The 27786-nt window shown below is 39.3% G+C and overlaps 1 protein-coding gene across 2 annotated transcripts; it reads right to left on the bottom strand.

Moving 5' to 3' along the window:
- Positions 1 to 976: 976 nt before the first annotated feature.
- RDH10 (retinol dehydrogenase 10) lies at positions 977 to 27786 on the bottom strand. Of its 2 annotated transcripts, none has more exons than XM_042036481.1 (6): positions 27201 to 27786; positions 26494 to 26729; positions 6641 to 6739; positions 5169 to 5314; positions 4727 to 4858; positions 977 to 2792 (listed from the first exon to the last, which is right to left on the bottom strand). In XM_042036481.1, the coding sequence occupies exons 1-6, from the start codon at positions 27490 to 27492 to the stop codon at positions 2669 to 2671; spliced, it is 1029 nt and encodes a 342-aa protein (XP_041892415.1). In that variant the 5' UTR covers positions 27493 to 27786; the 3' UTR covers positions 977 to 2668. The 2 variants fall into 2 exon arrangements, with proteins under 2 accessions (XP_041892415.1, XP_041892414.1); XM_042036480.1 differs by having other exon boundaries at positions 26494 to 26732; positions 27201 to 27781.

Here is a 27786-nt window from a genome sequence, read left to right as displayed (position 1 = left end):
AACAGTTTAGGGCAATATAAACAAGGGATATCCCAGCTCCCACTCCATCCTCAGTCACAGATCTTCTCTTCCTGCTTCATAGGAATCACCCATGCAACTGGAAAGTCACCCAGTCAACAGAAAACCTTGGAGAGGTGATTGACTTCTTTATATGATTTTTTTTTTTTTTAAGGTGTGACTAGAGGTGACAGGAGTTTCAGGATTGTTTCCAAAATAGCTCATGTGTATCACAAAAACTAACAAACTGAATTCTTCTGGAGGCTTGGATTGAATTTAGGCTCAGTTTCCTACTATGTAAGACAAGCAGTATACAGCCTCAAAGATCCTCCCCCCAAGCACTTAAGCAAGTCTCATTATATCTACAAGGTATCTGGTATTCCCTATGTGTACCTGTGACTTTTGAATAGAAGATGAAAAGTTAAGGGAATGGGTTTTAGAAACATGCTCACTGAGTGCATCAGCCACAAGCCACTCCCCAGTCACACCGCTGAAGAACTGAGAGAAAAGGTAGTAAATTTAGAGAAATCAGGATGACCACACATTCAGTAATTAAAGTAGAACTCTGCAAGCCTTGAAACTTGCTTTTTAAGTAAGCCTGTAGCCATTGTAAATTGGCAGGATGCTTTTGCTTTATAGAACACCTTGGTATTATTGGTTGGCTTTTAATTTTTTCTTTTCTGTCAGGCTAGTAAGTGTCAAGTATCAAATTTTAAAAGCTGCTTCTTAGTCTGACATAGGAGCAAAGATTGAGACATCTTAGGAAAACAAATGTGCAATACAGTGATGCTATGCAATAGAATTAAATTTGTTGTACATGCTCTTAGTGACTTTGCTGTAAGAACATGGGAGGTAATTTGGCCCTGGGGAAATCTTCTAATGACTTTTTCAAAAGAGCATGGAATTTGGAGTAAGGGTTAATGTAAACATTTTCTTCTACTTTCAATTAATTTCTAAACAGAGTTCGTTAACAACACTGTTCTTGACACAGATACAAATGTTTTATTTTATATGTGTGTTATATATATGCAGTAATAACTACAGCTGTACTGAAACTACATTTACTTTTTAACTCACTAAAACTGCACCGACACCACATTTTTTCATAAACCTGAATGCAGCTCTATATAACACCAAAATTAATATTCTTCATAACCTCTTTGATCAGCTACTTCATCAGTGAGTTTAGAAGATAGACAAAACTGTCAGCTCCTAAAGCCCAATTTCACAGTACCTACTGATAGTCTTCGGAGATTACACTGTAAGGCATGTAACTGACAAAGTGGATACAGGAGTTGAGCCATAAATATTTGATCTGTGTTGACACCAAAGAGCTGTGGAACAGGCACAAGTAATTCGTGTTAGTTCAGTCTTTAAAGGAAACATTCCAGTCACTGTTTTAAGGAAAAGGTGGCTCACTTTAATAACCACAGGCATTGGTCACTATTTAACAAGACATTCTAAAAAAGTAATCACAATTTTTCTGATAGTAGTTTACAAGTGGATGGTATACATTAAGATACAGAGGTAGAATTTCACTTTTACAATGCTTCACTAATACAGATTACCAAATTCAAGGCACAAAATTGTTTGCTTTACAAAAAATACTGTAAAAATGTCATTTGCCATTCTACAATGTGAGTACAACTCAAAAAAAATCTTTACACCCTTTCATATTCTGAATGTAGAGTTGCATCAGGCATTATTCTATTTTTGCCTTTGCTAATAATTGGCATATGACCAGCACTTACATAAACGGTTTGTATCTCAGCTGAGTTGCTTTGTCTTTTAGGCACAAGTCCAGTTAGAGAATTTAAGACAACAGCTTCCTTACGGGGTGGGAGGACTCTGTCAGAAGTAAGAATGAGGAGGAAGAAAATAAACTGTAGTCCATAATAGTAAATTGGACTCTGACATATCGAGGGAAATGGAACAGAGCATATTTCAAATTAAGTCAACTTGAAAAAAAGTCAGATTAAATCACTGACTGCATTCCTAAAAAAACAGATGCCCAGTACAAGTTTGCTCTGAGAGTATGTAAGACATTCATTTGCCTTTGAATCGGCAGAGATTTACAAATTTCTTTTCATCTTTGTTTAAATAGAACACACATAGTTGCAACAAAAGAGAATTACACCACAATTTGGCCATGTGTCCTCTAGAGAACTTGGGTGAACGAATGAAGAGATGCATTCAGAAACTGTCCTTGAATTTGCTATAAGATCATGAGTAGTAGCTTAAATTGCAAGATTTCCCTCCCTTCCTAAATAACATAAGGAAAGTCAAACCATTTCTGAAACATTGCATCTTCTGGTCGGAGACAGCTCTTAGAAGCCTTGGCAGACTAAGGAAGAGATATCACACAGTGCATCCCTACAACAAGTAGTATGACTAGTTTTCTGTACATACAGTGATATTCTAAAGGACAATGGTGGCAGCTACATTGTAAATTCTTTTGAGTTACCTATCACATTTCCCAAGTACTCTAGTCAGTTTTATTTACAGTATATAAAAATCCATTGATTTTTAGAGTTCAATACACAGGTTTAGGACCCAAGAGAATGCCACAGTAAGATGTTGACATTTGCATCTGTTAGATGCAAGTGCACTTTGCAATTCAGTCATGTAGCATTATTGCATTCACCTATAAATGTTAGTCCATCCCAAACAGTTAAATTCCATTTTTTGCTTCATTGTTGTTTGTAGCCTGTTTCCGTTGAGCGATGAAAGGATACATACACTTGTCTGCTCCCAAAAATCGGTACATGCATACAACTGCTTCAAATGGGAGAATACTGGGAAAAAGAAGTTAGAGATTTGTTAGAAGACAGAATAAAACAAAAACTCTGTTTACTTTTAAGTACATGTACTTACATGCACTATGTACTTGATCTCCTTAAAAGCAATACAGTACCTATTGGAGAGTCTTCTTAAAAGACTTAAGGGATTTTTATTTCATAGGGATACTTTCAGAGTGAATTGAAATTCTGGAGTCCCAACCACACAGGCAAGCAGAAAGGAGAAAGAAGCTGCTTATTCACGTGTCCATCTTAGACCAGATTTTCTGTTTCTTCACAAGCAGCGTGATAGCTTGTTTTAAAGAAGTGGAGCAGGGGGGATGGGGGGAGGCAAGGGCATCACAGAAAGCCTGGTAAAAGCAAAGCATCTGCTAAAAGCCACATCAGCAGAGGTCATCAGACATTTAAGATATTCTTTAATGTGGGATTAGTGTTAGTTAATGCCATTCTTTGATCACCAGATGTCTAACAACCTTGATTTATATTCTAAACTCAATCATCCATCCTCAAAAAGAAAGGTCCAAAGTAAAGAGAGCAATTCCCCCCCCTCCAGATAAAATTCCAGGAGGTGATTATGTGATGGATACCTGGCTACAGATCCTCCCCTCCTTCTCACATGAACAAAATACTGTTTTTATTTCAAGTGTAATACTCAGGGGCTCCAGTGAAGGACTAAAATGGGATTCTTCAGCCCCTGGAAATAGCAACAGGCACTTATTCAGTGGCAAGCAGTGCAACTCCAGCCATTAGGAGTAATGCCCACTGAAGCACCACGACATAGTCACTGGTACAGGTGTCCTCAGTGCCAGCAGCACTGCTTGTGCAGTGACTGGAGGGCCTTTGATCTAAAGGCTGCTGCCTGGGGCATGGATTATGCAGAAGCTTTGATCTCCCTGTTGGAAGCTGAAGTGTTGAACCAAGGAAACCCGAAGGGCTTTTGATGTGGCTGTTGCTGCATCAGGCATTGCTTGTGCAGGAAGCACTGAAGCACCCTCTGAGCTTCTGGGTGAAGGAGTTAGTTCTTAAAGATACTGACAGTGGCCTTCATTTGGTGTCAGAATAGACACATACATCTCTTCCAGGAAAGATGTGAGCAGCTCACAGCTCACTATTTTTTGGTGAGCCTGTCCACCAAGAGACACTTGAGACACAGGAGAACAACCACCTCATAAGCAGAATAAAAATCACCAGGGTGGTCCAGTTTCAACCATCCCTTGCAGAAAGAAAATAATACAATGCTATATTTTATAGGTTCCCCCTACACGCTACAGATTTAAAACAAAACACAGAGGCCTGTGAAGCTGTTCTCCATAAACTAGAATTCAAGTGATGTTGTATCACAGGAATTGAAGCAGCTCCTGTATTATCCTGCATCATTGAAATGTCAACCTGATTACAGATTAAAACAGTTTTCATCCTAAAATTGCAGTGCTTCAGAATGAAAGAAGTAATTCCTTTAAATAGCCCTTCCACCAAACTTAGACTCTGAAAATTGATTCTGGAAGTACCAATTTTCAGTTTATCTACCACATCTGTGCAAGTTCTGAAGAATCTGCAGGCAGGACCTTCTCACACACTGGTTCTAGAGACAAGCAGCTAGAGGTTCCTCTGCTGGTAGCTGCCTCATGTGCCATTCCTAAAGAGGAACTCAAACAATGGAATTAAGAGTCTGTTGAAAAGAAAATAGGAATCTAAGGAGGATGGAAGATACAAGAAGGTTAAAACAAAGATGCATAGATACACAGGATCTCAGTTAAATGAAGCTTCCCAAGCAAGCAACCTACAAGCATGCAAGCCAAGAGAGACTTATGAATTCTAACAACATGGCACCTATGGCCTGTGTGGGTGGGAGGGTGTTTGTATCCAGAAACTGGGCACGCTCATGTATTTTGTGGATTGCATTGCCAAAGAACTGGAAATTCAATTCTTACCTTTTCATCAAGGTGACCATATACATGAGGCGAGGTGTGCAGATCATTGGCTGGTCTGTAAGGATGGCTCTCATAGCCTGCTTCACACAGTACTCAGGTTTCAAGGGTGGAAGAAAAGGCTCAATTTCTTTTCTGGAACATTTGATTAAGACGGATTAATACGATACATAAAAGACCACAGACCCCAGTGAACAGTTAACTCAATTTCTTCGGAACTTTTTTATATTCATTGTTAAGTTACAAAGACTATAGCTCAAAACTTGCATTGCCTCTGTACAAAAGGACAGAAGACAGTGAATTCAGAAAGCCTCTTTTTGAGTCTAACACTTACATATACTAAAGGAGATAATATTTATTTAAATATTTTTATGGTAACAGTTGAGTTACCGCTAAATACTTTTATGACACTACCAGCACAGAGCAGAGGGAGAATTCTACTCACCTGATCCTGCATCCTCTAAACATTCCTGTATCTACAAGATAAGGGCAGACTAAAGTAGTTTTGATTCCGTCCTTTTCAGCAGCCTTCAATTCATGGCTCAAAGACTCATGGAAACCTACAGCTCCAAATTTGCTGGCACAATAATCCTGTGTTGGCAATGAACGAAGCAGGGAAAAAAAAAAAAAAAAAAAAAGAACTTAAAAAGGACAGATATGAATGATGTTCAAAGCCAGCATACCTGAGGTGATTCTGCACAGATTTTCAAAGCAACAACAAAAGACACCCACTGAATAGAGCATCACATCAACTCATTTATCACTTTACTTTTGAGGTAATTAGCACAGAATCATGAAAGCAGGAAAGCTGAATGTAGGAGGATATTACCTTGGATTCAAGTCTTTGAATCAGGCAGGCTCACATGACAAGTTACTCCAATTACCAGTTTGCTTAATAATAAATGGTGCAACAAAGGACTGAGATACCTAATACTACCTTGGGTCAGATTTGAAAAAGTTTAAAGAGTTGGCAGGGCATAGGTGTAAAAATCTTAAAAGTGTTATTTTTAAGGTTAGTTTCAACAGAAGACACAATCAAGATTTAAGTATTTCTATGAGATACACAAATAATTCAAATGCTACTGTTGTCTATGCAATAATTTTTTACTGTTGCTGAATTTAGTGTGTTTTCAGTCGGATGTGTCCACCTCTGTTGGTGGTCACACCCAGTCTAGGAAATTCCTTGTAGCTTTCTCAAGACAGTAAACACTCTAAAAAGCCCTAAGTTACACCATCTTCATTCATGTTATGAAACACTGCAGTTTAAGGTCCTGGACTGAGCCTTACTTATATGCAAAGAAGTCTGTTTATGGGGTAATATGACCATTATTATATTAGACACATTAATTAATTTTCACTAACTGAATGCTTTTTGTTCACACTTGCATTTGTATTAATGACTCAAAAAACAGGACAAGCGCTAATCCTAACCTATTTTTATGCACCAGACAAGTCTCACAAACTGGAGTTCTCCAACAGCTGCTAGTGAAGCAGGTGAGCCATATATTCTAGAAGGTTTGCAGTCATTTCCTCACAGAAACAAGAAGCATTACTTTTGAAAGCCCTTGCCTTTGGCTTCAAGCTTTGCACTGAAGATCTTGACAGGAGTAGGTTGAATGGCACCTTTCAAGTTCCTAAATTTATCAGGTAACTCAAAGATCACTCGGCATTCTGAAACCCCCAGCCATCCTAGGCTTTTGCTCTAAGTGCCAACTCCACCATCCAAGTAAATGAATACAATGCCTGCCCAAGTCCTGTGGCTCCCACTCACAGGGAGCCATGCGCTGATATGGTACTCAGCACCATAATCTCCAAATATCTTTGAAGATTTGACCTTATTTCCTCTAGCTGATAATATGAAAAAACTCGTCTTTGGCAAAAAGTGCCAAATTTTTTGTTCATTATAGTCTAACAAACCTCCACTCCAGCAGTACTGAATAACCCCAAGGAACTTGCAACTGTCACGATGTGTCCGTGGTTCATTTCCAGCATCTTGGGAAGGAATGCTTTAGTGGTCTACAAAGTAAAAAAAAAAAAAACAAAGAAAACAAACCAAAAATAAAACCAAAAAACAAAGCACACGTAAACTACATAAAAAACCACTTCATAAACAAGTTACATTAGCAATGAATTCTCAGAATCTCTCAGTTTATTATCAAGAATATAGAAATACAATCATTGTACAGGTTTTGAACTTGAGTTTGTCAAAAATGCTAACAGAAAATCTACAGCTTGTTTTTGAATTCAGACAGCATGGCAGCAAAGATTGTGTATCCAGAAATCCCAAGTTTAAAGGATCAATTGAGCTCAGACGTGTTTATTTTTCCACAAGAGACTAGTTATCAGAAGGAGATAATTTGACCTTAAAATGGAAGTCATTTTTTTAAAGACAGAAAAAGAAATGCAAAGTGTTTAATTACACCATCCAGCACATCTCTGTTGAGACCAGTACCAATCATCAGTTCTAATTATTGACAGTGTTTTTTAAGTTAGATATGGCAAGTTTTATCTGTATAACTTATCACCTTAGGCATTTTATATTAAAAGAAATACTAGAGGCAGAGTTTTTGCTGATGTTACTTTTTACCTACAATAGAGTCAACATGTGCTAGTTTAAATTACTTTTCATCTTCATTAGTATCCATGGCATTGCTACAGCTAAAAAGACAAGATACACATTTCTGTTACTGATTCCTTAAGAATTTAAAAATAAAACAAAATAAACCCAAAGCAAGTCTCAAGATGAAACTTTAACCTCCAATTTTTATGTTTTGATTATAACAAAGTTTGTTTCCATTTAAAAACCTGAGTCAGAGTCAACACCTTTTAAAAATTAAATTTGTAGCAACATATTGAAGGTACTTGCTGGAAGATCACCCCTACCAGAATACCTATCTTTGTCATATCTCTCTTTGGAAGCTGACTCAACACTTCCTTATTTTAAATAAGTATTAACCAGAGCACCTAGTTAATACACTACAAAAAATCGATAAAATAGCAAAATGGTATGTGTAGTTATGATGTACTTCAGCTTTTAGAGTGTCAGTGTACTATATGACATCACTTTTAAATTGCCCAAGAACTTCAGACAATGTTTTTTAATCACAAACATGCCTAGTTAATATGTTAATCTATTAGTGACAGAGCTACTAATCTATTTGAACTCAGTCAGTACCATGAATGCTTTACCCTCCCAAAAACCAACTCTTCCCATGTAATTTGTATCCAAACTCAGAGCATGCAAATGCCCCCAAAGTATTTCCTACTTGCTTAATTGTTGGTCTAAGTCGTGTCAGCTGCATTCTTAAAAAGACATGCAAACTACAGCTGAATCCATCTAATTCCATTCTTACGCTGTCTGCATTTTCCAATCACAGACGTCAGGACAGTTTTGCTCTAATGATTTTCACATGTTCTTGTACAACATTTTTGCCTGCAGGTGTTAAATGACTAATCCAGACCTCCTAACACCACACAAAAAGTGTTTTCACTGGACAGCTGGCAGATGATAGAAGATTAACAGACCTCCTGACTCCTTGCCTTTTCTACTGTTGATTCATACAGCTCCTAGATTCTGTCATAACTACATAACAAAGCTAATTATAAAAAATAATCTGAGAGCAAGCTGCCTTGCATTTGTTTCTTTCCTTATGGCAGGGATCACTCAAACCAGGACACTCTAACACAGAGCCTCGGACAAGAATTCAGTTTGCTGTTAAACTAATCTGTGCCAGGCACACAGTTTCAGCCTCTGTTCCCATGTTGCATGGCAACAAAGCCCAGCCATCATCAGGCAGCGCCATCCGAAAAAGAGGCTTCGCTTGGACAGCACTGAAGTTTTACAGAGTGTTCTTTATTTGCAGCCTGCCTTGCACACGGCAACACCAATGGTGTGCACGCTAACCCCGATCCTCTGTGCTATCCCTGTAAGACATCCATGCTCCCAGCTCAGTCCTGCTAAACAATTTACTCCACTCCCCAACATTTGTCAGCTCCATCAGCAGTTTCCACTTACGTCTCAGCTATCTGTCCACATCACATTGGAATGACTGATTGCCACCTCACATTGCCAGAAAGCTTGATAATGCAGACTGGAGCTCTGGCTGCAAACCACAACAACTACAGAAAAGGGGCCTTGGAGTTTGTCTTGTGGGAGAAAAAGAAGGGAAAGAAGTAGTAACAGATTTTTTTCCTACCACTTTCAAGACATGAATCAGTATTGTCTTCCAAGAGATGAATGAGCAAGAGCACCAAGCTATTATCTTTAATATGGCACTGCTTTTTTTCCTCTTTTTATTTTGTTGTTGTTGTTAATATGGTGAACTATAACTGTGTCCATAAGTGCCTATGTTTAGCTTGGCTGAGGAAGAGAATTTTTAGAGTCATATATATATATAAATATGCAACATATCCAGACTAGTAAATTTCAGAAAGCCCACTCAACTATGCTATACTGTTTCAAAGCATAAATATTATAGAAACTGAATTTTCAGAGCTTGTGGCTCAAGTAACCCATTTTCAACCAGATGAAAATGGCATATGACAAATACAACTTGCTGCGGACACTTTTGGGTGATGTCTTCAGCATCTCAACTGCAGACTTGAACAACTCCCAGCAGCAGAACTACAGTCACTTCATGTAAGTCATCTCTTAAAAGCCATTTACGGCTACACTGGAAAAAAACCACAGCTCCTCTGCTTTAAAGACAATTAGAAATTCATGGAAATCTCTGCATGAGACCTCAGTGCCCTGAGACAGCCTGTTCAGAGCAAGCCCCTATACTTTGTCATGGCACATTATCCTGAAAATCCACCTAAAACCTGAAGCTGAGGCAGTCTACAAAGATAGCATAACTACCATACGTAGAAAACTTAGTAGTCAACTATCAGCATCTCCACTAAATGGATGTCAGAGAAAGTCATCTCGATTGCTGCCATCCTCCAGCCATCTGCAGCAGCTGGGAGTCAGCACTTGAAAACAAGCACTGTCAGAGGCAGACACACCCTACCGGGGGATGCATTTCCAGGCTCAGAGTAAAGGCTTGCCCACTGCTCCTCCCAGCCGCCTCTCGCTGGGAAAAACAATCCCAAAGTGAAGTTATTCTTTCGTGGTATAAGCAATCCCCAAATAAATCAGTGTTCTTACTGGGTTTCTGGCACTGCACACCTCCTTGATCAAAGCAGCTTCCTCCATACTCTGGGTTCCCAGTTTTTCTACCCGTTACATAAACCAGATCAACCTAGTTTCTTGCTTCTAGTTTCTTTCAGCTTCAACTACATCTGCCTACCAGACCTGAAGTCTTCTGTGTGCTTGTTGTGCTGCTGACAAACTAGTTAAGAGTTTGACTGGTTTGGAGCAAGATGCCTCCTGGGTGGCCTTCCCATCTGGAGTTTGTCTGAACAGGTACACAGCCCACATTAGTCTTCTGAGGTGATGCACGGACATGCTAATCCTCCATAAAAAAAAGTATTAGAAGACACCAAGCAAAAGATGGGTTTTGTCCACGGCATTAGAGGTCACGAACCAGGTCTTCAAAATAATTCAAATCAAGTCAAGTGGTTTAATCAAACTATCTGCCTTCTGGTTTGATCCTTGAAACTTCAGTTTTACTCTCACAGCTGCAGAGGAAGACATTTAACCAAAACACAGAAGCATTTAAAGTCAGAGCTGGGTCATTTATTCATGACAAACATACCACAGTTTTCAACAGTGAGGAGAAACCAGTAAGTAGAATATAGAGGGTGAAAGGAATTGTGTTGTGATGTATCAGGGTGAACAGTCAGGGAAATTACGCAGTGTTCAACATCAGGAAATACAAGTTAAGCATCTTCTTAACTCATAATTAGCTCTTTTTTAAAATTATTATTTAGGAAAAAAAACCCAACAGCAAAAAGCAAACCCCAAAAGCATAGTGAAAACACGAATTTTCTAACCTGCAGTATACTTCAGACAGACAGAATCTAGGTAGGATAGACAGAGCATATGAAGCTGTTGTGAACAGAGTAGAGCTAGTTTTTCAAGCTAGTTCAGCCTTTAAGTTTTTTGGAATGTAGAGATCAATTCCCAATCTTCTGAGCATTTTCTTCTATGATTTTGAATATATTAGTAAGACCAAACTATTCCCAGCAGCTGTAACCAAACTTCTATCTCATGTGCACCCAGCTTAAATGACTTATTTCTCACTAAGTGTGAAACTGAACAAGCATTTACATGTCACTTCATAGCTTTCGTAATCTGTTCTCAACATTTTGGTTTACGGCAAATTAACTTCTAACAGTCTAGCACTTCTTCCCTCCCCTTCCCCAAATTCTTTAGTTCCATTCTTAATGAAACAAAACTCAAAAGATTGTGCAACACAAAGAGCAGCACAGCTGCAATGTCAAGACAAATTAGTCTAAATACAGCAAATGAGAATATGAAGAAATACTGTGTTTGGGAAAGTGATTTTTTAAATTAAATTTCAGATTAATTATTCTTAAAGAAGAAAGCAAGCATCCACAGAAAACAATGTTAGCTGTATGCAGCTCAAGACAATGGATATTGAATGCAGAAAGCACACCAAAGTAGAAAAGTATGTGCTACCTCATGTTTAGAGAGTTGCCTTTATAGCAAAGAAAGAAATAAACAGGTATTATTTCTTTCTATGTGTAAACACATAAGATCCTTCAAGTTTCTCTTTTTCAATACAAAAAAATTCCTTCATACTTTCTGCCTTCTGTCAACAGCCTTTTAAACTATTTTAATGGCATAAACAAGCTGTATTACTATAAGGTACCTTTATGCCAAAGTACATGCCAAAGCTCCTTTCCTATACAGCTCCTTCGGGTAAGGAGCATGGTTTTTTTTTTTTTTTTTTGAGGCTTATCAAAAGAGGCGAGTTTTTACATCACTAGTTATACATAACAGTGGTGTACTGATATAACAGAGAAAACATTTTCTGCCAAGCCACAGCTATTCCTGACTGCCAGAGCAGCTGCCTGACAGCACAAATGAGTGCAACATTTGGGTAAATGTATTGTTTCATCTTCATGTTAAAAACTATTCAGGCAGATCCAAGAAGCAAAATTGGTGTGGTTAGTCAAGGACTCACATCCAGACACCTCTGGGAACTAAGGTACCAGAGACCATAAACAGCCTGCTGCCACACATTAACTAGTTAGTTTAACTAAGAGTGACAAGAAAAGTTTTTTATCTAAAAAAACATGTTTTCTCTCTCTCCCTTAGCATGCACATTCAGCCTTCTTTTCTTCCCATTCTTCTTCACAGCCTACAGCACAACACACTGCAAGTTCTCTTACTCCTGTGCAGGACAGCATGTGGCCACCCACTCCACCACAGAACCAAACAGAGATTTCCATGTGCTCCAATTTCTTGTTCCATTCCAGTATCTGAGAAGAAATGCATAAGGGTCTGATAAAGGAGCACCTCTAACTCTTCTGCACACAGGCTGTGGCAGTCTTACCTATAGTAGGTTTGTCCAAACTATGTGGTATTGCACTAAGGCAACGTTATATATGTTAAAAAGGAAAGGAAGGTGCCTGAAAGGCAGAAAACCTCAATGGCAAGCTTATCAGTAAACATACTGAAGTTATTTTTGGCTACAATCATATAGCCCAGCTTATTTCAGACAACAGCCACTTTACATGGAGTTTATAAACACAGGTTAAAACCTCACTTAGAGGATTACAGGGGAAGTCATTGCCAAATGGTTTTAGAAGAGGCCTTGAAAATATACCCTAGAACTCTCTCATAGGAAGATTTATCCAACGTAGGCATTATAATATCCAAAATGCCTTCTCACGCACCAAAGGATGAAGTTGCAAGCCTGCATTTAATCATTTATTTTCCTTCTAGCTTTTTTATTTGGTTTCAAAGAGAAATGAGAGTAATTACTTGTCATTTGCACTATCATCTCAATTACTTTCCCCACGTAGTCCCCACATCCTTCCTGAATTCCCCTCTACAAGCATCTCTGAAATGTTAGCTTAAGGTGAGATTAGTAACTGCAGTAAGACTACAGGAAAATACTGAGTATGGAGCTGAAGACTAGAGAGACCACACAATACAAAGGATGTGGCTCTGACAGTAACAGGCTGAATACAGCAGGCAGACAGAAGTCTACAACTGCTGATGACCTTGCTAACACAAGGGACCAAAGCTGTACTTTAAAGGACCTCAGATGTCTCTACTGACTGTTTTCAAGAACTGCTGGGCCCCTTCTGGATAATTAGCCACTGTCTAAGTAAATATTTGAATAGCTGTGGAAATTAGAACTATTTTTGATCTTTGGTTTCTATTCTCAAGAAACGATAATGAAATATAGGTCAGAATTACACAGTCTTCCTAGAGTAATGAATTAAAAAATAAAGTCACATTTCTCTGAATTTTTTGATAGGACTACCCATATCCTTTTGAATCAAAAAGGATCAGGAGATAAACATGACATCTTCAAGCCAAGCTTCCATAGGTGGCTATGTTGAAAGCAAAACCAGAAACTATTCAAGGACTATCCTCAAGTGTGCCTTGCACAAGCCCTGCATTCAGAACAAAAAAAGCTAGACCTTCCAATATTTCACCTCAAAAGAAGTCCCTTTGTTATTTATCTCCTGGCAGGCAACACAACCTTCAAGTTCTCGCTAAAGGTTTATCTGTCCTTCACATAAAAACCCACTGTTTTGGGGCCACAGGGATTCCTTTAATACTGAACTGCACCAGCAGTTAATGCTTAACATACATGCACAGTAATAATGCTAAGATTGCCTTGCAACCAGGAGCTCATGAAAGAACAAAACAGACTTAAACAAAAGTCTGTAATGATGATGAGTAACACAGAAGCAAACCCACACATACACTCCCCAATACCTTGGATAGCCTACATTAGCAGACAGAGTGAAACTACAGATAAATCTGCTCAGTTTAAGAAGTGAAGGTAATAAAATAAATACCCTAAAAAAGTAAATCACAAATGAAAAGAAACATCAGTTAATTTAAAACTGTATTTAATTTACCAAGAAATAAGCATACTTTTCTTCTCTCCCAGCTCTGCATGAAATACTGCATTGAAGTACATGAAGTCTTAAATAAGTAAAAACATAAGCTATTACTTGAATCACTTGGTTTATAATTTATTATTAATTTATGGAAGCAATTTTCTCTACCCTCATGACCAATCTACAAACATAAAATCCCCTGCTCCTCAACAGACATATTAAAACACCCAAGAAGCACCAAAGTTGTACAAAATAAGGTTGAATCTTATTTATGGAAGGCTGTGAGTGGGTTTGTTAGTAGCAATAAGCATCTGTCACACCATTTGCTAAAGAACAAGTATGCTACAGCCCATATTTACACTACTACATTGTTTAGTATTTGTATTGTTTAGGGTTCAGTTCCAGAATTTCTCCAGTTTTCAAAGCCAATAGTCACCACTCTTTCCTATGAAGAGTTCAGGTATCATAGTGGTTCCTCTTTTACATGAGTTAACTCATGTTAAGTTTATCAGACAAAGCTGAAACTGAATTAAATAGTGCCACAAAGCTGTTTACAATGGGTAGACAGCAAAGATAAGATAAGTAATGCTATTAAACAAAAAAAAAAAGCACACAGGAAACTAATACCACTAGTTATCTCTCAAACATTAATCATTGATTTCCACTCTTTACTACTAGAACTAATTATGCTATGCCTAGGGCACTGAACATTGCCTGACTAAATTGCCTTTTGTATAGTTTGTTAATAAGGCTTAGCTGAAAAAGGTTGTGTCTACAGAGAGAGGGATATGAAAAATGCTTACGGAAGGATATTGCAACAGAAGCTTTTATTACTGTTGCCTTATCACATTGCCACATTGTCTCCCCCGCCATTCTTCTAAGGGTTTAATTTCCTGTGATCTTACCCCAAACTGGGGTAGAAAACAGCTTTGTGTAGTACATCTAAAGTGTAGGTTAAGAACTCAAGAACACTACCTAAATAATGCAATTCTGACTTCAGAAACTTTCCTCTTGAGCATCAAGGTGGAAAAGGTATCACTGTAAGTTTTATATTGCTCCACTGCTAATCAGACTTCGAGGTCTCTTCCGTAAAGCTTTTCTGCATCCCCCACCACTGCATCACTCTAGATTTTGTGTGCAGCATAACCTAGGGCAGGGGTTTAGGTACATAGAACACAGGCAAAGGTAGCCCTGATTTCTCCTTAAGAACATTTAACTTCTGTTTAAGAGTCACTACTTCATATAGTTTCTGGGCATGAAGAATTTCAGGTATTCAAGCTGAACTACCCTTGTTATCATTATATTAGCAAATGGAATTTAGAGCCTTTATGTTATTGGTATGCAGTCTCCACCTTTCTGCCCCTGAGAACTTCGAAATTTTTCTTCCTAAGAGATTTTAGATTGACATGGTTTTACAGGACAGGCGTGACATCGGAGGATGGAAATAATTTTAAAAAGTGTCCAATCTTTTTAATGTCTATATGCCACCAGTCATTTCTGTGGAAACATCTAGCTGCCTTTAAAGGACGCGCTTGTATACACAGAATACCATAAATGCACACCAACTTGTCCACTGTCACCTGTACTTGCAGATACTCCTTTGCTGATGTGTAAGTGCTTCCTATATATGCAGCCGTATACATAACTGCTTCAATCACTGACTATTTATTTGGACTTCTTCCCTCCAGAGTTTGCAAATGTTTGATTTCATATGTCTGTGGAAAATGAAGTACATTCTCAGAGGTTGCCCAGAGAGGTGGTGAAAATCTTCATCCTTGGAGGTATTAAAAAGCTGTTTGGACACAAGCCTGGTCAACTGGCTCTAGGTGGCCCAGCTTGAGCAGGGGAGGTGGACCTGATGACCTTCAGATGACCTTCCCACCTCAGTCATTCTGTGATTCTTCACTTCCCTACACCAATTCCCTGCTCAACAGCCCATTCCCCCTTCTTCTCACAGAGGAAGGGGTTCATAAGCCAGCAGAGACCTTGCACTCTTCACCACTATGTTAACTGCAAGTTTATCGACAAAAACTTAACTAACTGGAAAGGACACCAATTCCTCTGCTACATCTCTCCTGTATCTCTCTGACAGGAGCTCTTGCCTGCAATAAATTATCCTGCTCTTAAACAGTGTCTGTTCTACTTCCATTTCTCCTTCTCCTTTGGTCTCAAGTCCTTCCAGCTGGAGGGAGGGCCCAATGAAGCAGTGTAGAGCCCCCAGATGAATTTCTTGTGGAATTAACATATTTTCAGCCAAGTTCAGCACATACACATACCGTACTGTTTTCAAAAACTAATTATGTCCCCCTGGCTATTAGAAGCCCTCCAGTAACTACACTACCATGCCAGCTTCTTTAGGACATTCTGAGCCCTCACAAACATTTTTTCCCCCCTTTGAATTTTAATGGTTTTAAAGCTTGGTCAGAGCAATCACACATTAGATTCTTGACAGCTAGCAATGAACAGGGAAAAAGTATCTCTGCTTAAGCTGTGGAAAAGTGCAAAACATAAATTGCCAATGACATTTGTTGTGAGCTTGAAATGCCAAACTAATGTAAAAGATGAGACTGAACAGCAGAGGTAAGATGACATGGTAAGAGGGCTGCTGGAGGCCCAGCTATGTATTTAGTCTGCCTTACACTGAAAAACAAGCAAGTCTAGAGTGGAACGAAGTGGAACAAAAGTGTACCTGCAGACTTTTTCAGACAGCACAAATTTAGGGCACATCTAAGCATAAGAACTGAATGTTTCAAAGTATTAACTTTCAAAAGCTGATCTCTTCCCTCCTGCTCAAAGGCATTTTATTAGACAAGCTGATATTTCTTCTCCATAAGTATTAATCTCATTCTACTCTGAGACTATCACAGCCATCAAACCACAATTACAATTCATTTAAATGAAGTATTACACAGTTGGCAGCCACTGAAAACTAAGATACAGCTTAAAGAAAGTGAATCCTTCTGCTCAAATCTACCAAATCTATTTGAGCTTTCTGTAGAGCCAAGACTAACACAGAGCTCCAATGTGGCTGTGACAGCATAGATACACTGCTGCAAATTCAGGAATTTAAATTACAGTCGAAGAAGGCAGCACCACCAACCTTGTATTCTTCCACAGGCAGATCAGTAAAGATGACCTAAAAATAGGTTTATTCAAATGTCAAATTTGAAATTACTTTAGAATTTTCTACTCAAGTGACACAGGAAGTTAACACTTGCCTACTCCCTTCCACAAAAGGTGATTTAACCCCTGCTTAAGTCAAGCGACTAGAAATTCTACTTTGTTTATATACTGACAAATGGCTGTGTCAAAGGATTTGTAGTGTTTCAGAGCTATGTTGACATTAGTGTAACAAACACATTAGTCCCTCACCTTCATTAGCACAAGTTTGCAGCAAATGTCCAACCATTTGGAGAGCAGTTATTTATTGCCAGCTATTTGATAATCTTGACAAAAATGAAAACATGCTCCTATGAGTCTGTGAAAAACCCACATAACAAATTAATTTTAGAAAAAACAATTAGATAAGAGCTCAGAATATTTTGTTCAGTGAACAAAAACACAATCCAACTTTTAAATATGTATTTTTCTCCAGCTTGCCATAAGCTTAGTCATCTTCCGGAATATTTAGTAAAACTTGGTATTTTAGTCTACAGGTTTCCAAAACATTACTAGAGAACAGTACTGTCAGAACTACTTAAGGAAAATATGAAGTCATCATTCATGATTTATGTAGCAAGCTTTTTAAAAAGTGGCTAAGCAGAAAAGGACTGTCTCATTTTATAGATACCTTAAGGCCAGTACCTTCATAACAATGCAATTGCTAGAGTACTTGCAGGCAGATGAAAGCTGAGTCACTTTACTCATCCTGCCCAACTCAGTCCCCAAGTCATTGTTTTAAATCAATTGCTTCATAATAAGGAAAGTTATTGTGCTACAACCAAGTATCTCACAAGAGGAACAAGACTAGAAGGAAAGTTTCCCTTTCCACATAGCAGTCTTCCTTAGTGGAAACAGAAAACTAGGGAAGATGATATAGCTGAACAGAGATTTAGCTTCAGTATTTCTTTAGGAAATAATAAGACCCTAAAAGACTATGACTTCCTGTGAAGTAACTCACTGAACAAGAAGCAACATTTTTAAAATGCATGAAGTTTTTGGGTTTTTAAAAACCCAGGTGTTTCTGTTTCATACTTCTCCCCATCCTTCCACAAAAGGGTGTGCAGAACATAAATAGTCTTAGCAGGTAAACTTTTGCTTCATGAGCCAACAAAGAATAAAATGATCAAAAGACTCCAGTTCATACAGTGACTAAACCACCAACTAATACAATTTTCAAAGATTCTGCTTGCACAGGCATTTTAAACATCAGCAAACGACTCACTTTCTTAGGGGCTGAATTTTCAAAGACAGAAATACTTCCTTTGCCTGTCTGTGGAAACTATGCTTATTTCCCACAAGCTGAAACATGGCTCCAGCCTGTTTTTTCCACATTCTGTGTTAGTACAACTGATTTCCAGAGAAGTCAAACAGTGCAGTAGGCACAGAGATCATTGCTCTTGATGATACACAACAGCAATCATAGTATTGTTTCAAGGTAAATAAGCTAAAGCTGTTAACACAACATTATCTGACGTATACAGTAAACTAGCTTGCCTTTATCTAAGGGTTTTTAAAAGTTGTAATTAAAATACTGCCATCTCTTTTGAAGTCATGTTGTTAGGTTCAGACTTATGCCAGTGGAGGATTTGCTACAGTTTGGAATCATTTATGACTACTTAATTATTTAGAGGATGTAAATCTTACTCAAAAAAAAAAAAAAAAAAAAAAAAGGTCCAAGAATGAGGTTTCACTAGGATAGTCACAAAGGCCCTGTTCAGCTATGTGATTTTATCCTATTCCTCCTCACCTTTTCCCCCCCACACTGGCCACTCCAAGTCTGAAATGCTGATGAGGTGATTCTAGTCTCCAAATAGAAAAATGATTCAACTTGGACAAGAAAATTAGCAGCTTTCCTCCCTGCCCTGCAGAAAAGTTAGTGAGCTGAACTAGCTCACCCAAATGTTGGCTGAATATAAAACCTAGTGCTAGGTAAGATGCAGATTCAAGGGATGGTCCCACAAGACAGACTGCCACCACTAAGCTTCCTTGTAGTTTTGTCCTAAATCAACAGAAATTTTGGACAACTTACTTTTAAACAAGCACTCACGAGCTTTTTCAAAATAATGCTGAAAAGGGGAGTGCTCAAGAAGCTGTCACACAAGTTCAAACAGATGGCAGAAGCAACCAGCATCAGGGCACATTTAGGTGCAGAATTCAACAGCCAAACAAACTTGAATTTCAAAAGGCTCACACCAAGTAAGCCACCTCAGCTCCACAGCTGTTCCAGCATTCCTTGGCCTACCATGCCCTCCCATCACAGTTGTGATATCTCACTCATGTCAAGTGTTAATTTGACTGACATATAAATCATTATACTAATATAATTATTTACAAGAACAGAGTGTTCATTCAGAAGTGTAAGCACAGATGTAAATCTCTCCCCCATTTGTGACATATCTTCTTTCAAACTAAACCCTCCAACCCCCAACATTCTATGGATCTCAAAGTCTACACCTACTCACCTATATTGTAACTGCATTTTGAAAGACTGCAATTTTTAACACATGAAGTCTAAGACCACAGGTAAAAGCATACAGCATCATGTGTAAATCAGCTTCAGTTTGCCTTTGCAGAAAGATATCTGCCATTTTTCACAAAAGACAGACGGGTATCAGTAACTCAGTTTTACCATCAGTGTCAATAGCCAGAAAACTCAAAGGTCAAAGGGAGCAAGGCTTATCAAGCGAGTGATGCACTGGCTTTTACATACAGAAAACTGTGGAAAGATTTAGTACTAGAGATACATAACAAAAACCTTTCTTCCCCTCAAAAAACCCCCAGAAGTGAAATCAAAGCATGAGAAACATTGGGAGAGAATAATAGTTCACAGCTGATAAGGATAAAAGTAGAAAAGATTTAAGAAGTGCAGTGTTAAAATGGCAGGGACGGTGCTAGAAAACATAACATTCATCTTTCCTCAGCCTGTCTAGTCAGAGTAATTGATGACACTGAGAGCTATGAAAAAGGATTGCTTACCCACACAGATCAGTTAAGACAGGTCTTAGGCAGTGATGCAAACATGGGGTTAGCAGGACACTTGGCTGCATCATAATTAGGGTTGCTTTTCTCCACCACTGAGCACATGAACACAGCTGTCTTCTAGAATCCTGCTATGGTCACTTGGTTATTACAGAAAGTTAATAACATAATAACACAACTTTAACTTAGCTGCTTTTCATAAAGTAAAGGTGGATGTTACCTGTAGATGGAAGAATCTGGAACTTTAAACTCCACTGCCCTCCTAACAGGACAAGAAAGGCATACACATAGGCTTTTAGATGAGTATTTCACTGAAACATTGAAGAGCTGCTCTCTCCACTTGTAGCAAGGTTAAGCACCACACTGGCAAAGACTGTCATCACATTCAAGGTTTTCCTGTCTCCCCAAATCCTTCACAAGTAACTGCATAATTGCAGACCAAAGCCAGGTCAGAGGCTTTTGCTTATCCAGCTGATCTACTGCATTCCGTAAGAAGGAGGAATATAACCATCACACTGATCACTCATGCAGGGCCATGCCTTCTAAGATTAGCAATCCTGGAAACATTCACACAGTTTGCTGACAAGTCTCCAACCCTCAGAAAAAGTCACAGGAGGCTAAAGTGACATTATCCCAAGTGCCTTACCTCCGCAAGCTATATTGCAACTCCAGCTTCATTTTAGATGGATGTAGAATTGCAAGCAACTTAATAATTAATACGTCAGATATGTTTCAAGTAGTCTGAGAAGTCTTGGCACGGTCTCCTCAAGACAACTTCCCCTTTCCTTATCTGAACTTTCAGAATTCACTTCCATGGAACATATTACTTTTTTCACCTAAATTCTTCAAGCTTAATATAGGTTAGTGCATGGAAGTAACTGTCTGATCACACCTCATGCTACTATCTTGGACACCAATCTACAGGCAACAAACAATCCATGGGTCACAATCTGAGAATCTCTATTTTCTGCTGAAACTAAGATCCATGCACCTTTCAAATGGTGCAGCAAATTAAATTCCAAAGTACATCTGAGAGAAGTTGTCGCAAAAGCTCAGGTGTAACTGAACCAGTTTAAGGAAAACATTCCAGAAGGTCATTTTAGAGTTGCTACCTGACTGGGATGAAAATCAAATACTTCACATCATCAGTGAGAGGAAAGGGAGATGCACAAATTCAGCTGTCATTTGAAGAAAAGAAGTCAGCATTCTCCATCACACAAGGAAGATGCTCTAGCACAGAAAGTATATGTAGGAAGGCTAGTGTTGTAACACATTCAGAGAATCTTCAATATGATTTTCACACAGCCCTGAGCGTTGCTAACTAACCAAGAGTACTGTAATTTATTCTGCTCACACTCCTTGACATGTAACTACTTATTTATCATCAAGATACGGTAGACAATGAAGAACCAGGACAGAACAGACTTAATAGCCCTTAGGGACTAGAGCTGAGAAACATGTGGAACAACTACAGTTTGGTGGGCAGCACTGTGGAATCCCAATTATAGATGCTCAAACTCACGATTCCTACACAAGGCAAATGAAGAGGCGTTTTGCATAAGACTAAGACCTAACTACCACCCCATCCCTACATGCTCAATTATGCACATTGACTCTTCAGATGAGTACATTGCCTAAAGATTCATTTTTATCCTCTTCCATTACTATTCTGAAACTGGAATAAGATTGGTGTTATGGTCAAAGCTCAGACATACAGGTATCTAATTAAAGGGTTTGGGTTGTTGCCCCCATTAAAAAAGGAAGAGAAAACTTTAAAAATAACCAAGAAAAAACATGGAAGTTTTTGAAGTGATCATTATAACTAAAACATGATTACAAAGCTAAGCTACAGATATACACAAATTGCAAGATACAGGCTACAAAATTAGACTGCATGCTGGTCACTGACAACAGTGCTTGACACATTGCTAGTCCTCATAGATCATAAAGTAAATTCATGAGAAAAGCTCTGAACCAGTAGTCTTGTGCCTCCTTTAACTCCAGAAATATACATCCACCCCTTTATTTTCCAAAACCCGTGTTAAGTACACTGCTTTATAAAATGCAAAAGTGCAGTTTTCTAGGGCCAGCATCTGGAAGATAGTATATTCTCATTTGATAGATTCCCTCTATTTTTTTGAGAAATGAACTCAAAAACATATGAACAGCAGAACCATACCAAAGCACTTATAGGTTTTAAGTATGACTAATATGACTATTTCCACAGCTAAGAGTATGATTGCTTTTTCCTTCATACTCACTACTCAGCATGCTACCACAGTATATGAAACACATGTGCTGTCCAGGGTAATTTACTGGTGGCATGTAGTTGGAATAATTGTGCAAAGGAAGAGGTAGTTTTGATGATACTTTTTGGATCACATACAAATGATTCGCTTGAACTTAATCCAACTCACTTTTCAAAAAAAAAAAACCATCAAGAACATGTAGATTAAACTTTTTAAGTGGACTTGTGCATCTTGGGGTACACCATCATGACATTTAAAAAAAATGGAAAAAAACCAATTAAAGCTAACTCCACTCATCCAAAATACTAAATATAGCTGAGTGGCCTGTCAGGGGAATATTGTCTCTATACTTGATCATAGCTGCTAGAATCCTAAATTTGATAACAAAAATTAAACTACTATGCCAACAGGACACAGGACTTAGCAGGGTATAGCTTCAAATAACATAAGCTGCTTTTTTTTCTGTAGAAGATTCTTTGTGTACACAATGTGTAATACTTCTGTATTTGAACTAAAACTATAGGCATAAGTGATCTTTATTTAACACCAGGGAGCTTGAAGAGAAAACAACAATACAAACACTGATACATTACAAATAAGAATAATCAGCAATGAGCAATCCTGTCAGTCTAAGGAGACTGATAAATACAGCAGCTGCATCAATGGGTATTTGATTCAGTAACTCTGTATTAACCATCTTCCCAAGGTATATTTAAATTTTAGAGGTTTTCATGAATGCCCTAAATACCTGAGTACTGTTTCTCTCTCTAATCAGTATTTATCTCCCCCTGTACCAATGCTGGGCAATCTAAAAAATTACTTCAACTCCTACAGAGATGCCAGCATACCTTCAAAAAAATCAAGCAGCTGTAAATAAATGAACAAAACTATTCCAGCTAAGAAAGCAGTACACAAGTCTTTAAACTCTGGGTCCTAGTCTCTCTATATATGGATTTTTTTTTTTTTTTTTAATATGACAGAGCTGGAGCAGAATGCTTTTGCTTCCCCCTTATGGTAAGTTGAAGAGAACTCTAGGAGGAAAGCTTTAAGCTGAAATATTCGGAGTATCCACAGGATAGGGAAGCACAGATCACTGATCTCTCAGAGCTGAATACTGAAGACTTGTTGTACAGAAGGATCTGCATGTCACAGAATTTCAGAACCTGCTCATTGCCCTGCCTTCTTCCCCAGTGACCAAAACTAGAAGGATTGCCCAGGTATTATAGCAATGTCTAATATTAATATCTACTTATGCAGCAATAGATTGTTCTTCCAGAAAAAGTGTTAGAGTAGGTACAAGACTCTCAAACTGTGCCAAAATTAAAAGTTTGTAGTTTTATTCAATACAGTGCCACTACCTAAACACAGTATTTTGATACTTAAGCTTTATTGTAAAACAACAATAATCCTATTCCTATGTTTGCTAAAATCTGATTCAGCAGCAGCTTTAAGTTATATTGTGACTTAATATTTTTTAATTTGAATTCTGACACATCACAGGAAGAAAATTTCCTAGTCTGTAGAAATTCAGTTCTAATAACTGACAAGTGCAGCCAAATAAGTTATTATTCTTGCAACAGACTGGCAGGAAAGATAGTGTTACATTCCTGCTACAATTTTATGCATCTGCAAATTACAGTAAACCAGAGCTGGCTTATTTCAAACTGGGAATGGATTTTGTCCCTATGTTTTCAATATCAGAAGCATTCAAGTTATCACAGCATGAAATAACAGGTTTTTAATACTGCAGTGGATTTTACACTGTGGAAATTGCTACATGATGCAGTGGTGACATGTTTATATAGAACACTCATAGGAAGGATTACACAAATCATGCATGTCAGCAAAATGGAAAGCATCTGTTTAGGCTGTGGCATGCTGCTAAGGCTCTTGACTGCCAGTTTGTGATATGGTACACAGCCCAGTTGGAGTCACAACAGCAAAACTGTGACAGATTTTCATGTCACTGCCTACTGCAGAAGTTGGGCAGCCTTCTGATAGTAGCTGCTAACATAAAAGCAAGATCAGATCAGCTGCATTTTGCATGGAGAACAGGCAATTAATCTGATGTCAAATGTTTCAAGGGACAGTACTAGAGCCCTATTTTCAGTTTTTATATAGAAACACATTGAGACTTGATTAATGATCAAGGGATGAAAAAGAATTTCCCCTGAACCACATTAAAAAAAAACCAAACCAACACACCAAAACCCCAGAAAGTACAGACACTTAACTACTGAAGCAATATTACATGCAAGATCCATGTCTTCACAAAATCCATTTACAGCTTTTTGGCCTAAATGCCCTCCAAGAATACTTAAAAGCCTACATAATGCTCCAGAGTATTAGCTTTGCTTTTGGACCACCAGTTTAGCTGACATGGAAAAGGCTAGCTGTATAAGACTTCACACATCTAGACACATTGTTCTATTTAAGTCAGCATTGACTTGCATCAAAAAAGTTGGCTTCAAATCAGCTGATTCAGATGATATCTTATGAATTAAGTAGTATTACTTTCAACAGAAGTCCACCCACTATTGGTCAAGCCAACCTCTTCTGGGATCATGAAGGGGAATACAAGGCAAAGAGCTTTGCCAACAGCAAAAAATAAAAGCAAAGCAGGACACAGAATCTACAGGAAGTTTACATATGAACAGATCCTCAATTAAATCTAAAGGGTGTTGACTACTCCTTTAAAACTAAAGCCAAGATCTCAAGTTCCGCAGTCCAGACACAGCTATACCTTCTTGAAGTTTTGGTTTTTTTTTTTTTTAATTTTAAAGTCACTCCACACTAACATTTTGAGATGAATGGAACTGTTATGGAAACCCAATCACAGCAATACTAGACTCTAAGTTTAGTTTTCTATTACTGTAAGGGAACACACAGAGTGCTTTAAAAAGGTCTCTGAAACTGTTATAAATAAGTGTACGACTTAGGCCTGAAGGAAGAACAGCTGGAGAATTTAGGATCCTCCCATATTTTAACTCATGGTGATGTCATAATTTAGAGTTCTTGGAAACTGTCAATTCAACATTTAAGACACATCAATAACAGTCATTAAATATACTACACATCTCTATTGGATTGAACACCAATTTAACTTTTATTAAGGGGAACACACAGAACTCCCAATTATAAGAAGTCACATGAGCATTCTCCTAACCTCTCAGGCTGCTTTAAAATATATACTTTCAGAGTTTAAAAGAGTTTCTAAACATACTATCTCCTGTGCACTGAAGTTTAAGCACTCTCTGCAAGCTTTACAATACATTGGAAAGAGACTGCTCTGCCATTAAGTATTTCACAGTGCAGATTTGAAGGGGCTCCTTTAGGGTTATGAAACAGCATTTCATTTCCATGTTAAAAAAGTTTGGCTTGGGAGGGCCTTCTATGTTTTGAAGATGAGGCATTTTACAAAATTTTATTATGAAAAGGTAAGATCAGTCAAAGAAGGTTTAAGTCAGAGTATACTTCAGATTGCTTAATCCTTTCATTGTTATGCAAGTGTATTTCATAACCTTATTTGAGGAATCAAAGAACAGTTTTAATACTAACAATGGTCTCAGTCTGACAGCTAATGCTAAACCAAGTGTGCATCATGCCCTCCTTCAACACTCCAATTTATGTAACTCCACACCACCATGGGTTTAAAAATAAACCACATGGGAAAACAAGGTTTAGATAGACAAAGAGTAAGATCACATACTTGTTCTCCTTAATTAGGATCTGCTGGTTGTGGACACAATACCATCCCAGAAACCATAGTTAAGATTTTCTTACTTCTACAGGCAGCCCCTAGAGAAAGCTATGAGGACAAATACGCAGGATTCCTGAAAAAGTGTTCTTGGCTTGATGTCTTGAGAAATCTTTTTCGCCTTTCCTCTCGGCCTTCAAAAGGAGCAATTTGCCTCCAAGGCAATTCAAACAACATTTTCAGCAGGGGTTTTAAAGATTTTTTCCAGAAATACACAAGTTTGCTATTGTAACCATCATTAAAACAGCATCTTAAAGCTGCTAATGTGCTGGCAGAAGAGTATGTGAGCAAGACTGAGAAGCCATTCATTAACAGTAACAACCTTTAAGCAGATTCAGAGATTATTGCTTAAAAAGGATTTAATATCCAGAGCTACAGAAACGGCCACAAGACTTAGAACTCTGGATTCTAGGAGGATACAGTTGATTTAAAACTGTAAAATTGCTAACAGTCTTAATACCAGCATTCCTGTTAAACAGAACAGTCAGTTCAAATTAAGAAACACTCAAAGCAGTGATCTTACAAGTGAAAAGGAGCAAGTGCAAAACTCACGGAGATAGGAGTTCAGCAACAGCAGTTCATTTCCTAATATTAATTACCAAAAAGGGCAGCAGAAAGGAGTTTATAGTTACCCAGAAGTGTGCATGACAGTTAACCATCATGGTCCTCTCAATAAGCTCATCAGGACACTCCAGAAGATGGTGCCCGGAGACCACACCAGCATTGTTAACCAGGACAGACACCTCGCCAACCTCCTTGCGGACCCTCTCAGCTGTCAAGTAGACATTCTCTCTTTTGCCCACATCACAGGTGTACGTGTAAACTTGCAAGTTGCAATGGGGCAGCACATCGTTCTCTCCATCTCCAGCTACTAAAGAACACAGATAAGAGAACAGAAGGGGTGGGGGGCAATAAAGTTCTTGCTCATATTTTGACATTCAAACAAGTAGTCAAGCAGAAACAGCAAATACAATTCCAAACCACCAAAACTTCTATTTATTTTAGTATCACTGCAGTGCACCAGGTGCCGGCTATTTACTACCGCTGCTACGTGCTTTAAGAAAAGCTGCAGGTTTTAAGGCCGCTGCTGGAGTCCGAGGCCCCGCGAAGCATGTCTGCGCTCACCGCTGCGGGCACAGGGCCGGCTCTGGCTGGCAAAGGCACCGTCGGGGCGGCTGGTACCCCTGCACCCAGCGGGCTCCAGCCCAGAGCCGCTCTCAGGGCCCGCCGCAGGTGAGCGCTGCCCCGGGCTGGACCCGCCAGGCGCGCAGACCTGGGCCGGGGCCGGGCAGGTGAGCGGCGAGGGCAGCGGGGACAGCGCGGGGAGCCCGCCGCTTACCTCCGGGGGCGGCGGCGGCCGCCTCCTCGGCCATCTCCCGGTAGATATGCTGCACCATGCCCGCCGTCTCCTCGTTGCTTTGCGTGTTGATGTCCCACAGAACCAGCAGCGCCCGGCGCCGGGCGAACTCCAGGGCGAAGAGGCGGCCCAGGCCGCTGCCCGCCCCAGTGATTAGGCACACCTGCCCCGCCACACTTTTCTCTTTGGGCCGCACCAGCCACTTGGCCGCGGCCAGCACGAACGCCCACAGCACTCGGAAAGTCACCACGAAGAACTCCAGCAGGATGTTCATGCTGCCGGACCGCGGGGCCGGCGGCACGGAACCTCCTCTTCGCCCGGCTCCCCAACCTGGAGCCGTCGCTGCCCAGGACCGCCCGCTGCCGGCACCGAGGGAGGCTCCGCTCACGGGGGTCCCGCCGCCCAGCTCCCCCTCTCCGTGCCGCTCGCCCTCGCAGCCCCACGCCCCGCCTCAGTCACACACGCCAAGGACGGAGCCCGGACACAGCGCTGCCTGCCCGCTCGCCGCCTCCCCGTCCTGAGCCGTGCCGCCCGCGGCCCCGCTACTGGCAGTGAACATCTTGCTCGC

The sequence above is a fragment of the Corvus kubaryi genome, unplaced genomic scaffold, assembly GCF_017639235.1.
Source record: "Corvus kubaryi isolate FWS band 111438036 unplaced genomic scaffold, C.kubaryi_AGA036_p1.0 37385, whole genome shotgun sequence".
Taxonomy (NCBI): domain Eukaryota; kingdom Metazoa; phylum Chordata; class Aves; order Passeriformes; family Corvidae; genus Corvus; species Corvus kubaryi.
This window is presented reverse-complemented; position numbering and strand designations above follow the sequence as displayed.